This window comes from Nanorana parkeri, unplaced genomic scaffold, assembly GCF_000935625.1.
Source record: "Nanorana parkeri isolate BGI_ZX_2015 unplaced genomic scaffold, ASM93562v1 scaffold49, whole genome shotgun sequence".
NCBI classification, from domain to species: Eukaryota; Metazoa; Chordata; class Amphibia; order Anura; family Dicroglossidae; genus Nanorana; species Nanorana parkeri.
Genome location: NW_017306317.1, coordinates 746272 through 763856, shown reverse-complemented (window position 1 = coordinate 763856; position 17585 = coordinate 746272). Strand labels below are relative to the sequence as shown.

At 39.9% G+C, this 17585-nt stretch overlaps 1 protein-coding gene across 1 annotated transcript in view; it reads left to right on the top strand.

Moving 5' to 3' along the window:
* DROSHA (drosha ribonuclease III) overlaps positions 1-17585 on the top strand; it is a 239833-nt gene that overhangs the window by 195768 nt on the left and 26480 nt on the right. Inside the window, exons 23-27 of the mRNA XM_018574114.1 lie at positions 779-825; positions 3664-3674; positions 5869-5941; positions 8218-8375; positions 13144-13249. Of these exons, the coding sequence (XP_018429616.1) occupies positions 779-825; positions 3664-3674; positions 5869-5941; positions 8218-8375; positions 13144-13249 (395 nt within the window). The remainder of the gene's footprint in view (positions 1-778; positions 826-3663; positions 3675-5868; positions 5942-8217; positions 8376-13143; positions 13250-17585) is intronic.

Below are 17585 nucleotides of genomic sequence, written 5' to 3'. Positions count from 1 at the left end.
TGCACTCTCCAGCAGTAACATAGACACAAATAGAGGTAGAGCAGGGGAAAGGCTAGACCCCGTGTCCAATTTTTGCTTTTGTTTGTGTCCCTATTTTAGATTTTTCCCTTGCTTCCTCATGGTGAAATGATTGTCAGCTGGACAAGAAGATGAACCTCTCTAACAGAGGCTTGGGTAACAGTAGAAACCCAACACGAGTTCACATGCCCCCTACTCTATCCAAAACTAGAAACCAACGTTTTGCCTTGACGTATACTTCACAGTCACACTAAAAGATACGTTTAGTTTAAGGAAAGTCCCATAGCCCACCCCTCCTGAACTCACTCCGCAACCTTCCTTCTTCATTTAGCAAAGCCGTGTCTTGCAGCACTGTATTCTCCCCGGCAGAAATTTTCTTTGTCGCTAGCTGCATCTGCATTCTGAGCCCTCAAAGACTTGTATGAAGCCATACCAGCAGCAGCTTTAGTGTCTCGGGACAGGCCCATACAAGTCTATATGGGCTTAGTGCACAGGCACTGACATTGCTGAAGAGGCTTTCTGCCAGAGTTGGTGTATGCATTGCATAGAATGCAGCTCTGCTACACAATTTAGGTGAGAAGCTGGGGTGTGGGATGTTGGTGTAGGTCAGTTCAGGTGAGGTGGGGTATATATGAGGATTTTCCTTGTTGTCTTATAGCACTCTAAAACGTATTAAAACAATTACATTTCTATGAAGAATTTGGACTTGATATTGTCCTGCTAATATCCTCTTTCCCATTTTACCTACATATTTCTACAGGCGCTGTGTACTATGAAGGTGGACTTGAAGAATCAAAGCAGTTATTTGTATAATAATAGTTTTATTACACAGTGCTTTGCAGACTACTACTACTAGTGCCAAATCAATTGTCCTTAGTACAGTCATGCTCTAGGAACAATTTTTAGAAGACAGTGAGGGGAATTTATTAAAATTGAAAACTGGAGCAGACAGAAACTGGAGCAGTTGCAGAGGGCAACCAATCAGCTTCTCTCTTCAGTTTGTTCAGTTAAGATTTGAAAATGAAAGAAAGAAGCTGTTTGGTTGCCGTGCACGGCTGCTCCAGATTATGTCTGCTCCAGTTTTGATAAATTCTCCTCAGTATTTTCCTGGTTACAGTGGAAAAATTCAGGCAAGGCCAACAACACTGCTTCTGGTTTCAAAGCAGCAACGGCAACATTGTCATCTCATGGCAGGAAGTTAGAAACATACTGGACTTCTGGTATGATCTACAGGTATTTTTCTATGCTTGCTACATTTTTCAGGAGACAAAACATGGGAAAATGTGCATATATTGCTAAGATGTACTGAATGTTTTTTTTTTTCTCAGACATTCAAAGGTAGGTTAAGGGTTTACGTTTAAGGTCTTTGTTAAAGCAGATCTCCGTGCAAACTTTTTCTTAGCCCTTGCAGTGGGGCTACCTGGCACAGCAAGGGTTAATTGCTTGTTTGTGTCTAGGTGCAAAAATAACAAAAATGCTTGTTGTTAGACCGGTCCCTGTTCAATTAAGATTTGAAAATTAAAAGAGAGAAGCTGATTGGTTGCCATGCACAGCTGCTCCAGATTTTGTCTGCTCTAGTTTTGATAAATTCCCCTCAGTGTATATAATGCGAGGATGTCGAGGGACATACCATCGCTGGAGCGGAGGATGCATATATCTTTTTATGCAATCCATAGACAAAAAAGAAACAAAACTTTAATTTTTTTTCTTCTCATCTGATCAGTGTTATTTAATTAAATAGTGTTACTGTTGATAAAAAGTATTCAATTAATTCTATCATTCGTCCCATTTATATTGAAACTAAAATGATAAAAAAAAGTTTTTTTCTTTCCAATTTTGCATTTTTTTTGTAATGAAAAAATTTAAAATGAGTGAACCATATGAAAAGTATAAATATGAATGAGTTGACAAATAAAATGAGCAGGAAAATTATCGTTAAGGAGAGAAGGCAAAGGAGTTAATTAGGGCTGATTAGGGTAAATTAAAAGTTAATAAGGGTAAATAAGAACAATTATTTAAACCCAATATTTTTTTTTTTAAATGTCAGTTTTAGTGGGCCTCATACAAAGTGTGAAGCTGATCTGCAGATGAATGAAACCGAGTAAATACAAAAGTAACAATGTTACTCTGTATATCTGTATCTCACCACTGAACAGTGTTTATAAACACCGTGTCAGGTGGTCCATCTTTTTGACACCCGTATTTTGTATTTACACGGCAACTCCCAAATGCCATTTTGATAGTCTGGAATCTCCAGCAAGTGGGAGGGGGTGAGCGTCAGCAGGACAAAAGGACAGGGGTGCACCACACACGCCTTGTATGCTTTTATAGGGTGTGTGTAATATACCCAGTGTTCACAACTGGTTAAAAACGAATTCAGGGAGAACAAAACATTCCAACAAGTCCCTGAGGAGTGCCAGGGTCTGTAGCGTAGATTTGTGCATTTTTGCCTTTGCAACCTTGCTCATTTTTCTCCATGTATCATTTAAACTGCTAAAATGAAATGGAAGTGTTGTCCTAGCAACTGTGCTTATAATCATATGATTGTTAAATTTGTTCTGGCATATTTACTCTATTCAGTCAATTGAAATGTATCAAAAATATATATAAATTGCTGCTTTTAAGTATGAACTTTTCATAACATGCATAAATTAAAGAAAATGCAGCACCTTCTTTAATCCATCAGAATCACTGCTGAAGTTGACTATTGTGAAAGCCTTTGCCTGCCAATGCAACCTTACTGAATTCAACTGCTGAAGCCTTGACCCCTTTTGGCTTTCAAATAAGATTACAGTGTGTGTATTTGGGATTTGAATGATGTGTGCAGGCTATGTTGACAGCCTAGTTTTAAAATGAACTTGCATGCTTAGTAAAAACTTTCAGTGGGGGAGGTAGAGGGGTAATGTGAAGCTGTAGGGCTCTCCGCTCTAATGCCGCTGATAAACTGGATGGCAGCTGTTGTGTCCCATTTTCAAGCCATTAAAGGAGAACTCATCCTCGTAGTTCGAGCCGACGTGAAACTGTCACACGTCGGCTCAATAGATTCGGAAATGAGCCAACACATACCGACGCTCGCTCACTTCTCGATCATCTCCCTGCAGAGAGCCGTATCGGTCACGGCTCCCTGCAGGGATTGCCCCCCCCCCCCCTCTCCCCACCCTATTCCCTATTCTCCAGTGCTGACTGGAAGAACGGACGGGGGAGGGGAGGGTACAGCTGTCTCTAGATAGGCAGCGCCAGCCGTCACTCATGCAGCTGGGTCAATCTCGACTGTTGCTATCTAAGTATACCGCGAGCTGTAGCTCACAATATACTGAGATTTGGGTTGCAGGAGGTGGGCATCAGGCAGAATTATGATTCAGTACACGTGCTGTGGCACATCATCAGGGGTCCGGCTGCAAGAATTTGAAAGAGACAATTGGCCTCTTGATGACCCACAATGGTGCATGCGTTGCGGAGTACACTGAGGCCTTCTGGTATACATGATATGAGTATCCTAAGATGCTGCAGGCAACTGGGACATCACTCTCACCTAGGCAACAATCCTAGAAACTCAAGAGGGGTCCCAAAAAAGGTATTAAAAAAAATCCAATGTGTGATTGTGTGAAAGGAGGGTAGAAGAGGGAGATGATAAAAAGTAGACAGGGAAGGTTAAAGTCCACCTAAAGCAAGAGGAGGGTAAAGTCAGATCACTCAACTCCTCCAGCTCATACCCAACAAGGCCTGCGCTGCTGCTGCTGCTGCCTAGTGTCGCCTAGCGACCAAAAGACACGTTGTTTACAGTCATAGGTACACCACTGCTTTTTTGCCATTAGTCTTTTTATTTTTGTACCCTTAAACAATCTGGAGCGTACCCCAGGTTGGTAAATACAATCTGTTATTTACATAACATGAAGTAACAAGGCTCTCTTAAAATTTTCACCTACCTGGATAATGTGTACCACCAGTGATACTCATCCCACACTTTGGGAAGCAATAGGGCTGATTTACTGAAGGAGTGCAGCACCTAATCATCAGCACAGCTTCACCTCATTCAATAGCCTGAGTAAAAATTCACTGTGCAAAGTGAACATGCTCTTCTTTAGTAAATCAACCCCATTGTCATGGGGCACATGTTTGATTGCACTAATTTTTAGTTCTAGAAGCTAGAGAAGAAATCATTTATGTACGCTAAGCTTTAATTTTTTTACATGTACTTTCTCTTTCGTTCATTGAAGGACACAGCAGAGCTCTTGATCTATGTATCAATGGATTATATTACCACTTGCTGAAGTAGGATGCTAAGCACACAAAAAAAAGCTAAGCTCCGGGGGCGGCTTCTGCTGGTGCCCACACCCCCATCAAAGGCAGCTCAGTTTTTTTGCCTAGTGTCAAGGAGCAAGGACCTATCTCCCTGCTGGGGATCTTTTGTTCCTATTTTATATCCTTAGTAGGCTATTTAATTATTTTTCTCTTCACTTTTTGTAGACATCCTATGTTGGCTTCCTCTATGACCAGACTTTTGTCCCAAGCTCCATTCTTACATCCTGCTTTACAGTCTCTGGCTTTAAGAGTATGACTTTTGAAAACCAAGTGCTGAGAGATAGGGGGTGGTCTGAATCTGTGATCCCCACGATACTTAAAGCATTTAAGTCTACTTCTCAGAAATGATATCCTCAAACCTGGAAATCTTTCTTTTCTTGGTGTGAGGGGCTTAGTATTTCTCCTCGTGCCTGTTTGGCTGCTCAGTTTTTAACCTTTCTTCTTTGGGGTATAGATCAAACTCTGCTATGAAGGTCAGGTTTCGTCATTGGGAATTTTGTCCCAGCACCCATTAGCCTTGAAATTCTTGGTTTGTACCTTCAGTCAAGCGGTCTTCATGTTTCTCCTCCTGTCAAGTATCCTCTGTGGAATTTAAATTTGGTACTTTCGGTTTTACAGAATTCTCTTTTTGAGAATATTTATGCTATCCCTTTATTCAATTTTTCACAGAGGGTGGCTCAGAGAGTTTGGGAATACCTGCCATATGTTGTAAACCTCCTTTTTTATTTTACATAAAGGTGAGGTAGCTCTTCGCCCTAGATAGGGATGCACCGATACTAATATCTGTAGCAGTGTCAATACAGAGTATTTGAGCGAGTACCCTTACTCGCCCAAATGCTCCGATACTTACCTCCTATACCGGAACTTCCGGTCAGAGGGAGATCTCCCTCTGACCGGCAGTGCCCGAGGGAGCATGGATCCAGCTTCTTTTCCAATCAGGAAGCCGGGCGGTGGGTTATGACCCGCCTCCCAGCTTTCTGATTGGCTAGGAAGATTCCTTCATGTGTTGCTAAGCAGCCTGGCTTCCTGACCAATCAGGAAGCCGGACGACACCTTATGACTCGCCGCCCCGCGTCCTGATTGGTTAGGAAGCCAGGCAGTCTCTGCTACAAGTGGCAGTATAACCCATCGGTACAGAGATCAAGATCTCTGCTGTGTCCTTCAATGAATGCAGAGAAAACCTTTTACGGTGAGTAAAAGAAAAATCCTATTTGTTTCCTCATCTTTTGCTCGTCACATATGTATGAATTGGACCATTGGAAATGGGAAACCCTTTTTATCCCATCAGAACATATGCAATTCATTTGGCATCTAGTTCCTTTTTTTTTGTTATCCTAATTTCGTTCAGTGATGTTATCCTTTTCACTCTAAGCCTTGCTTAGTAAAATTTTGAGTAGATGTCAGTTGTGTATAAGCTTTTTATTTTCAAATTAATTTGCAGGCAGTATTGGATTTTCCATGAGCCGAGTCAGCATCTAAAATAGTTGCATATTTCAAGTAATGACATTTTATTTAGTGTTGTGGAATTTGCTAAATGATTGCCTAGAGCATTAATGACATTTTTCAACATCTACAGGACCTGCGGGACGTGTGGCTTAATTATCCTCTACACCCACTTCAAGTAAGCAAACTCTCCTCTTATTGTAATATAATATATATGGTAGCATTTATTGCTCTTTATTTATTTTCTGCTTCTCTTTGATTCCTTTCTGTGACATTCATGATACCAGTACTGGATTTATTAACAAGCTGGGTGCTGTATACATATATATATCATCCTCTGAAGTGTGTAAACCAAACAACTGGAATTAACTCTGCCTCCGACAAACATGAGCCAATTTCTTTTCTGTCCCTCAAGAACATTTATTTTAGTGACTTTTTTATTTTGCTGAGGGCGAAGATGTCATTTTTTATTTTTTATGATGTGAACAAGCCATTGTTTAAAAGAGGCCTTAATCTAAAACCAGTTTTGCATACGGCTAAAACATTTTATTATTAATATTTAATATTACGTTTTCTGTTTTGTTAGATTGTTGTTCTTTCCAGTGTCATATTCAGCGCTGGAGATGAAGAATGAAATGATAAACAGATTACAATGGTATTTGTGCATACTGTGAATTTGTTTAAGGTCTGCTGAGTATTTCAAGATGATCAGATATGCAATATGCACCACTTTTGAAACTAAATTTCAGGCAGATAAAAAAAAGAGCTCCACGTAATGTGTAATTATGGGTTCCCAAAAGGTAATTCAATGTATTTTATACTACTAGTATAAATGCTTTAACTTGTCTTTATATTAACGTCTTTTGTCACTGTGCAACACGAGAGTTAGGCCAATTCTACTGCATTGCACAATACTATCAACATGAAATGGTTTACTGACAATCAGAGGGTGCAGAATGATGACCTAATCAGTATGGTCATACTTCTACATAGTCCAGTTAGTAGGCTTCAGACAGAGTGGTGCCCAATCTGTATTGTTTATTTACAGTAGAGAAAAGTGACGTTACCAGTCTTTTAGTGAAGTTGTCTTTTAGAAATTTGCCCAGCCCCCTTAGTTTTAACCACATACCTAAATATTTACTTTCAAGCCCTCTGCCAAGACCAGCACCACAAAGCTGTTGCAGAAGAACTATTCTAGCCTCATGTTTTGTTCAAATGCAGAGGAACAAAGTGAGGCCACTGGATCTACCTGTGTCATCTTCATTGCATTAACCTAACATGGGGAGGTTACTCAGGATGATCAGAATGGTGGTGCTCCTGAATTGTCCTTTAAGCTTTCTCTGTCTGACCAAGCTGCATTGCTTAACTACAGTGGAGAGAAGGGAGGTTGCTGATCTTGCTATGTTATCTGGCAATGCTACCTGGATCACAAGACTGGGTGAACAGCACAGTTAGTGGTCACCTTCCTAGCAAATGGGCTGTTCATGTGGTAATGCATAATCATATATATTTTCATCATCCTAGATGATGTCAATGTCAAGCACATGTGCAAAGCTGGATCCAGAGAGAATTGTCCAGCTATAATCAGGTTAAAACATTTGCTTGAAGCTCTACCATGTTGTGCCAGTGACAAGTCCAGTTTAATAATCAACATTTCATAATTATGCAGTAAACCTCTGTTGCATGTTTGATTTCATCGTCTTCAATAACTGCTTAGAATAAAGAATGACCACTTGGATCTTTTGACCGCATAATAGAAATAATTGATTAAAATAAAGACTATTAACTTGCCGCTTTGCTCATTGCTTTTTCTTCCCAGATCAATCGCACATAGAATTATGCTAGTATAATATAGATTATTTTGTCTTTTTTATTTTTCCCAACAAGCATTAAGAAAAAAAAGCCCTGATGTTTATTTACATATGCCAGAGTGTGTATAGTTTACATATTTGTAGTTTGAGTAGATTTATTGGGCTGATTACTGATACATTTTTTACTTTATTTGTAACTAAATATAATTTATTTAGAGCGATAAACATGGCATTTCATTTTTGCTTTTCTGATCTGCGTGCTGTTCTGATTCAGCTTTATTTGCTTTCGCATAAACTAGCAGGGAGAATTATGACAACTGTCTATGCAAAATAGAGGATCGAGCCTAGCGGGGTGTCATCTCATCCTTAATAGAACCACTTTTTATGATAAGAATAACTTTCAAATCAAAACAAATAAGCAATGTAGGTGATCCATGGGTATGCCAGTCAGGCGACGGGGGAGAATTGATTACCAATGCTGTCTGAAATTGATAAAAGAGCTGACAAGGAAGCAAGCCTGACATTTTATTGCCATTTTGTTTAATATAAACATACTAACAATATTTGTTACAGTTACAGAAGCCATGCATTTATGTCTACAGCGAATGAGGTTTAATAAGTTTCATGCTCCTCTTTTTGTCAGCTTCAGGAATCTAACACGGATCGACAGCTGATTGAGACATCACCGGTCCTTAAGAAGCTGACCAAATTTGAAGAAGCAATTGGAGTTGAGTTTACCCATATACGGCTTCTAGCTCGAGCTTTCACCTTGAGAACAGTGGGATTTAACCATCTGACCTTGTAAGCAAATAATCTGATCTCTTTATCTGTCATCTGGCAGAGATGTATAGAGTGAATACCTTTCTTTGTGACGAGAATACTCAATAATAGTCAGTGCGCACACACAAACACATGGCTAGGACATGCAGAAAAGCACAGAATAGGAGGCTAGTGAAGCAGTACTAAAGCATTTAGTGATTTTTTTTTTACTTAAAAGCATTGTAAAAGCAAATAGTTTAAAGCACAAGGACAGCTAGTGCAATGCTTTGTATTGTTTGTATTGCTGTGTCTTCAATTTGTTTTTATACTGATGCTTAATACATAGACTATATATATATGTGTGTGTGTGTGTGTGTGTGTGTGTGTGTGTGTGTATATGTATGTGTATATGTATGTGTGTATGTGTGCTGTATGTACTAAAATGTACACATGTAAAAAAATTACTAATTTATTGAAACTCCAACCAAAAGGCCAGTCATGTTTTTGATGTTCTGGTTCCTCTAGATAGGATTCTCCTTATAATCTGTCCCAGTGACAAATAGTCTCCGAAAAAGGAAGAATGGAATGGAAACATCTAAGACTTGGAGCCTTTGTCAGATTGTTTTTTTGTTTGCGCTTTAGCTGGGGGAATACTCCTAACTTCCTATACCAGCGTCAAGTATAGAAGAACTATAACCAGAAGCTGAAAATCTTTGCTGAATCCCTCAGTGGATCCAGCGCATATAGCACACGGTCCTGTTTAGATCTGTGAAGTGGGTTTAAAATAAAAATTATTTATTTTTTTTGTCAGTGCTGGCTGTACGTCCACTCCTGACTAAAGCCCAGTTTATGAATGCTTATATGAGGAAGCTATAGCCAGCCTTATTCAGGGGAGAGAGGAGGAGGGCTGCAGATGTTTTGTCCTAGCAGTGGTGGGAGGCTGGCTGTCGACACTACTAGCTCAGCAACCACTGCACGGATTTAAATGGGACCAAGTGCTGTGTGAATTGGGTCCTCTGGTGGATTTAACAGAATTTCAACTTCTGGCATACATCTTCATTTTAGCCCGCATCCCAGTGGAATTTACAATCTAATATCCAAGACAAAGTCACACACACATTCAAGGACCGGTTTAGGAAGCAGCAAATTCTATATATATTTATATTAACACGTCATGAGGGGAACATACAAATTCAGTGCAGCTGATGTTTTTGCTCTAATCTACTCAAGGCTTCTGTGCGGCATGAAATCATGCTATTCACTGTGCCAAAGTGCTGCCAACTCTAATATACCAACTTTGCATACAATCCCTTTTGATCTGCCCACATTAATATGTTGACTCAATTAACACCCATCTCGTGTCGCTTGTGTTTAATGACAAAATCACCCTGTGTGTGGTCAAGTGTGAAGTGTTTAATTGCTGTAATAGGACATCAGTCCTGTATGTTTGTTTTAATAAGTGTCTTTGAAGGGTCAAAGGAGGCAGCTAATAAGGATGAAGTAATCTGTTGTAATGCTAGCAAGAGAGGCATAGAGCCATTGCTTTGATAGAGTCTTGCCCTGTCCATTCCTTTTTTACAGAAATGCAAGACCACCCTCTATGCAGCTTTACGTGAAATCAGTTTAGTAATGTAGATTATGTCCTACATAAGGATAAAATTATGATGATAAAAATTTTTTAAAAATAGCTTAAAATGAATAATGATCATGTTCCATTAAAGTAACTTCAGCTGTCAAATTGATTTTTTTTCAAAATTATGTGCAGATAAAAATGCAGTAAGTAGAAAATTTGTAAAATTATCTATTTATAAGATGCCCAGTTAAATTCTAAAAGTGTTTTAGCCAGCCACTGCCATTTATCTAAGTAAGAGCAGCAGCTCTGAGAACAATGAAGGCATTGTCTAACATTACAATTTTACAAGAATTATATTGTCGTTTGCTGCCGTCTGTGGGTAATTTTCCTGTTGCACCAATCATTTCATCTCCGTAGACTTTGGATCTTACAGCTCTTTAGAATTAAAGTTATATCACTGAGTTATATAGTTAGGGAACACTGAAGATAAAATGTAAAGTCACACTGTATTAATAGAAATGTATGGTAATTATGTACTGCTTTTCTTTTTTTTTTTATATTATATTAAACAATATTGGGTAAATATAAAATATTAATATTAGAAGGATTCCCAGTGTTTATTTCACATCGTTATGCCTTTTAGCTGCACTGAAAAAAACAACCTTGCTGTGAGAACTGAAATGTGTCATCAGCAGTGACTCATTCCTTATCAGAGTCCTCAAAAGATATTATTTTTTCAGAAAGCTGCTGTGCTGTCTACTTAGATAACCCGTAGTGCTTTGGGAACTCTTGCCATGCATCAAATGTTTACTTCTAAAACAAAATTATATATTGATAATGAACACACAGGTCTAAATAAACATTTTTAAAACTTATGAACATAAAAAAACATGGAATTTACAGCAAAGTATTATAGCTACTTTTTAGGCTCCATTCACACATTGCGTTTTGAATCCAGCAAGTTTTTTTGCCGGATCATAAACATGCGATCAAATGCGCGCACAAGAACATGCTATTTTTGTAATAGACACATAGTTTTCCATGCGTTTGCGGCTACAACCACAGTCAGATTGTGCAGAAATCGCCCAGAAAATTGCACTTTTACTTTTTGCCACATTTTTGTACATGCGTATTACAAGAATATATTGCTTTTTGTGTTTACGGGCGTATAGATACACATGGAAAAATGCTCAGGTGTGAGCCAGGCCTTTAAAGCAGAATTGTCTTTAAAAGTCTGCATTGATGAATCCCTGGTTTATGTAAGTAAACTGCATTCTGCTGGGATTGTAACATTTTAATTGCGAGAGGCAGCAGCAGGGGGTAGATTTGAGTACGTCATGAGTAGGTAGATAGAAATCATGAAGACTGCTGCACCGTCAGCTGGATTTAAATGACTGGATCATCTGTGTTCCAGCATGTTAGTCCAGGAAGTAGATTATGACTATGGATGATGTCTGAACAAAGTTGGCACTGACTTACTAGGGAGAAAGGAAAAGGAAAGCATTCTCAAGGGGTGTTCTGTGATCTTTTTGAGAGACTACATTTGCTTTAACGGGTTTTGTAAGAACAGTACGCATTTAGCATTCTCAGAACAATGTAATAGCAAATGTTATCTGACTTTAAAAGACACGATATTATAATGACATTTAAAAGCACTTTTTCCCAGACGATTCATGAGTATGCCTTATAACTGACACTGCGTATTCATATAGCTAGTATTGTCATGTGTGATCCCTGACCTAGTAAAGTATAGCCTTTGATTTGATAGCTATCTTTAAAGTTTGAATGGCCATAGATAAGTAGAACATAAATTCATTGTCAAGGGGGATGACAACATTCCTCCTGTGATTTGGATTTCTTTGCCGTCAAACTTACCTCAACTTTGGTGCACTTTCATCAAACATATTTCTCACCTTTGCCTTGGGGAAAATGTTTAGAAGGATCAGGTGACTTGTGAGAATTGGCTTTGCATGGCCAACCTTTGTTAATGAAAGCTTTAAAACAGGGTAGCAAACCTCCGGCCCTCCAGCTGTGGTGAAACTACAAATCCAATGATGCATCTCTCTTCGTGAGTCATGTCTGTGGCTGTGAGAATCTTGCAATGCCTCATGGGATTTGTAGTTCTATGGGGTTAGGGCTTTTCCCCATAGTTCTCCTTAGGGTAACGGGAGGACACAAACTAGTGTCCTCCCGTCACCCTAAGCTCAGTATACAGCTCGCGGTATACTGAGATGTCGCAGTATACCGCGAGCTACAGCCCGCGGTATACTTAGACGCCACAGCTGAAGCGGATCCCGACAATTATGTCTGGATCCGCCCAGCTGCGTGAGTGACAGCTGGCTCTGCCTATACAGCTGTACATGCAAACCCCCGTCCGTCCGTTACGCCAGTCAGCGCTGGAGGATAGGAGCGGGAGGGGGGAATCCAGTCCCCCCCCCTGTCACGGCAGAGAGCCGTGACAGGATCGAGAAGTGAGCGAACACCAGTATGTGTTCGCTCACTTCCCGATCTACTGAGCCGACCTGTGACAGTCTCATTGTCACAGGTAGGCTAGAACTATGAGGTGAGTGAAAAGCACTCACCTCATAGTTCTCCTTTAATACTTATCTTAGTGGGGTTGCTATTTCTTTAATGACTTCAGATAGCTGTCATTAAAGTCAAGGTCTTTGAAACAATTACACACTATAGAACGGCATTAAGTTTCCTGTCTCCTCAGTTCATTTCAGTATGTACTGTTAAGACAATGGAATTCTTGACATTCCCAAATCTTCCCCATTTGCTACAAGATTAATGCAGAAGGCATATGTGAAAGCTTTGGCCTCAGTGCCTTGGGAACTGGCAGCACGGCCTGTTACGAAACTGCAGCTTCCCAGACTGCTCCGGTCATCCATTTGTTATCTGCGACTTTTAATAATAAAGACTCTTCCTGACCTATTTTTTTTTTCTGCAATAGAGATGCTCGGCCACTGCCAGGTATTTCATGTAATGTGATCATTTTACAAAGAGACAAGCACTCTGTCCTTGATTCTTTTATTTTTTTGGGCGATTTAGAGCACAAGGCATTCACAAAAAAGCCTTTGCGATCATGTTTATTTTGTATAATAGGAGCAGTTAATTAACAACATTGTCTCTATGCAGTACTAAAATAAAATGTGTGTATGACTCTTAATTTTAATTTTCTACTCGTTGAGTGATTATCGATTTCTCTCATCAATTTTTCTTTCCTTTCTCCTATAGAGGCCATAACCAAAGAATGGAATTCCTGGGTGATTCTATAATGCAGCTGGTAGCCACAGAATATTTATTCATACATTTCCCTGGTCATCACGAGGGCCACTTAACGGTGAGCAGCACATAAATCAACCCCCGAACAGCATGGCATCACAGGCGGAGCTGGGCATTTAGTGAATTATTCTGCCTTTGATGAATAACTAGGTACTCTGTCAGCGTGGCTCCTAGCTGGAGATTTGTGGGTTTTTTAAAAAATATGTTGCAATGGCATGGCACGGTGATTTATGAGCTTCAAACTTCATGCAGTCTTTGTTTCTTCAGCTTGACAAATCAATAATGTAATCAGTGATAAGCTTTGTATGTTCATAGTGGCATTGGTGCTTGTTTCACAGATAGAAGCATTACGGCTCTTTGTGTAACTGATTTATACCAGGGTTACAGGCCTTTGCATGCTGGTTACTTAATTAAAGTTTCTGATTGTAACCGTTGAAGGTAATGAAAGCTTTTCTTTTTGTTTTCAGTCAAGATCCAGAGACATGGTGTGCTGCTTTAGCTCACGTGTACACAATTTTTTTTTTATATTGACATACGCTACTAGGAGACTTTTTAATCCATCTGAAATAAAATAGTGATTATAATATTATGGTGCAAAAAGACCCATTTGTTTGCTTTTGTATAAGGCACCGTACTTTGAAAAATCAAAGTGGGTAGTAGGTTCGAGGTCCATTAGTGTGCTGTACCTTGTTTTCTTATCTGGCGTTTCTTTCATAACACCGTAAAAACGATGTAGTAACTCTCTCTCCTTATCATTTACCATCCTTTTCATTCTCTTTTTCTATATTCTATATATTTTCTATTCTATATTTTTCTCTCTCTTTCAAAATGCGTCGGAGTCGTTGGACATGCCATTATCAGCAACTCCATGCCACATAGCAAATAGATGTCACAGCTAGAAGCAGAGTGTGCTTCTAGTTTAAAGAGCGTTAGAAAATCACCTGCACACCGTACAGCGCTTGAACCAAAGAAAATATCCGCTGGTGCTCGAAATGACGACACAGATGGTGCCGTGTAACAATCCAAGTAAAGATAGTAGTCACCAGCACTCACAAAAGTGCAAAAAGGATAGCACTTTTATTGATATGTCACATGCGTCAAGAAGCCAACGTTTTGGAGCCACACAGGGTCCCTTCATCAGGGTGACATTGTGACCACGTGGGGACCCTGCACAGCACCGAAACATTGACTTCTTGACGCATGTTACATATCAATAAAAGTGCTATGCTTTTTGCACATTACAAGTGAGTGCTGGTGACTACTATCTTTACTTCTAGTTTAAAGGGCACTTTTCTTGTTTGAAGCTACTTTTGCCTTACGCTTGCCAAATTAGAAGGCTTATTTACCATAAAATTGCCAAAGAAGAAAGCCTAATAAACCTACATACATGCTTACATATACATACTCATTGATTAGGTAGGTTGAGGATAGATAGATAGATATGCCACATACAGGGACTCTACAAGGGTCTAATAAATGAATCCATCATTAGACGCCTGTTAAATAGCAGTGATTGTAATGAGGAGTTTTGTGCTCTGCTTAATATGCTGCATGACTTTGTGCTTGTCAGCTTTGAAAACAACCTACTCTACATTTTTTTTAAATGACCCATGTGCCCTCATGGTACAGACAGAGTATCAGGATACAGTTTTGAGTGTGTTAGATCATGAATTACTCACAGGAAAAAAAAGTCTGTCCGCACACCGCAAACTTCGCTGAAAAATGTATTGTAGCACACAGGTACATATTGTCCCCCTGTGATCCACAGCAGAACGATGTGTACCTGTGTGCTACAATAATTTTTCAGCGAAGTTTGCAGTGTGCGGCCAGGCTTTTATGATATTTGTTGTTACAATACCAGTTTAAAATGCAAATGTGCATGTAGGTCATATTTTGCGGAATCTGTGATTACAGACTTGTGGGACATTAATGACTACCTGTGATGTTCCTGTGACCTTATGTAAGCTGGTTCTGTGTATTTTTCAAATAACATCTATTAAGTCTGATGAGAACCTACAGTATGTGCTAAGTACCCATCCATGTGCTTTTGCATACAGACTGCAACAGAAGTAGTTGTAAAGATGCAGCTGGATTTGATTTTAAATCCTCTTGTCTCCTCCAACTGTGGTGTTATTTAGTTTGTCTGTACCTGTTTCTGACTTGGGTTGTATTTTTTTTTTTACATCTCTTACTGCCTTCGATTTAACCTGTCTTTAGTTTGAAAAATCCCTGAGGGTGTAAAATGACTTCATGTTCCATCAGTATTGACTCAAATCATTCCCATCCTCTTGGTTGTGTTTTTCTTATTTTTCTGCGACCTTGGGGGTGATAAAAATAGGTTTTTTTTGGTATCAGCAGTGCTTGCTATCACTTAGAAATACTTGACTATCTCTATAGAAAGGATTATTCTTTTTTTCTTTTTTCTGAGAATGAAGAAAATAAATGGTGGACAGTGCCATTTCGGCTTGTCAGTGCAGTTGCACAATACGTTCTTGGACCAGCTGCACTGTTCAAGGGCACACAGATGTCTCCCTACCCAACAGTCTTGGGGGTGTCAATTCATGCCCAGTCTGCATTTGTTCAGCTTCTTTGCTGCCCTTTCCCATGTTATCCTGTACTTTAGTTGACTATTTTGTGCCTGCCTAATATTCCTATTTATTCTCTCCATGCCCTGTGTTATGTTTACAGCCAGTCTAATTCTTGATTGTTTATCGAAAGTAATCTGTACCTCATGTCTGTGTAATTCAATCTGCTTTACCTACAACATCGTGTCTCCCAATTTAACCCCCACAGGCTGTCCACTAGTTTCCCTTTCTATTCTCCCTTTCATATCCTGGCCGCTTGTTTACATAGGTAAAGAAGGAAATTAATTGAGCAAAGCACTGGTCCACTCACTCATAAGTTCCTCATAATGGGAGTTGTTGTAGACAGAACCACTTGCCTAGACCGCACACCTTTTTGTGGACTTTTTGCTGGGTGTCAGGTCATCCTTGTTTTCTTTTCTTGTCTGGGTTTTTTGTCTTTAGTCCTGTCTTTGATTCCAGGCTCTAACTCTTGACCTTTGCCTCATGTTTTCTGACTTTGTCAGCACACACTCAATATCAGTTACTCCTAGTCCCAGTGTCGAGTCACCAGCTCATGACCAGCAACCCAATGGAATAAAGTGTAAAAAATACAGCAAAGAATTGTATCAGAACATGAACGTTTTCTAAACATTAACTTGAGCATTTAATTGTACAATATGAAACTGTAGCATGCTTATGTCCCCAATCACACCTATGCATTCCATGAACATGTGCCAAAGATTCAGGTGTTACGTAAAATGTCCTTGCTTCTACATATTCCACGGTCAACTGTTAGTGGTATTATAACAAAGTGGAAGCAACTGGGAACAGCAACTCAGCCACAACGTGGTAGGCCACGTAAAATGACAGAACAGGGTCAGTGCATGCTAAAGCACACACTGTCTGCAGAGTCAATAGCTACAGACCTCCAAACATCGTGTGGCCTTCATATTGGCACAACAACAGTGCGTAGAGAGCTTCATGGAATGGGTTTCCATGGCCGAGCAGCTGCATCCAAGCCTTGCATCACCAATTGCAATGCAAAGCATCGGATGCAGAGTGTAAAGCACGCCGGCACTGGACTCTAGAGAAGTGGACACGTGTTCTCTGGAGTGACAATTCATGCTTCTCTGTCTGGCAATCCGATGGACGTGTCTGGATTTGGCGGTTGCCAGGAGAACGGTACTTGCCTGACTGCATTGTGCCAAGTGTAAAGTTTGGTGGAGGGGGGATCATGGTGTGGGGTTGTTTTTCAGGGGTTGGGCCTGGCCCTTAGTTCCAGTGAAGGGAACTCTTAAGGCATCAGCATGGCAAGACATTTTGGACAATTTCATGTTCCCAACTTTGTGGGAACAGTTTGGGGATGGCCCTTTCCTGTTCCAAGATGACTGCGCACCAGTGCACAAAGAAAGGTCCATAAAGACATGGATGAGCGAGTTTGGAGTGGAGGAACTTGACTGGCCGGCACAGAGTCCTGACCTCAACCCGAAAGAACACCTTTGGGATGAGTTAGAGCGAAGACTGAAAGCCAGGCCTTCTCGTCCAACATCAGTACCTGACTTCACAAATTTGCTTCTGGAAGAATGGTCAAACATTCCCATAGATACACACTTAAACCTTGTGGATAACCTTCCCAGAAGAGTTGAAGCTGTTGGCCCACCCAATTGCAAAGGGTGGGCCAACTCAATATTGAACCCTACGCAGTAAGACTGGGATGCCATTAAAGTTCATGTGTGTGTAAAGGCAGGCATCCCAATACTTTTGGCAATACAGTGTATGTGTGTATATGTATATGTGTGTGTGTATATATATATATATATATATATATAT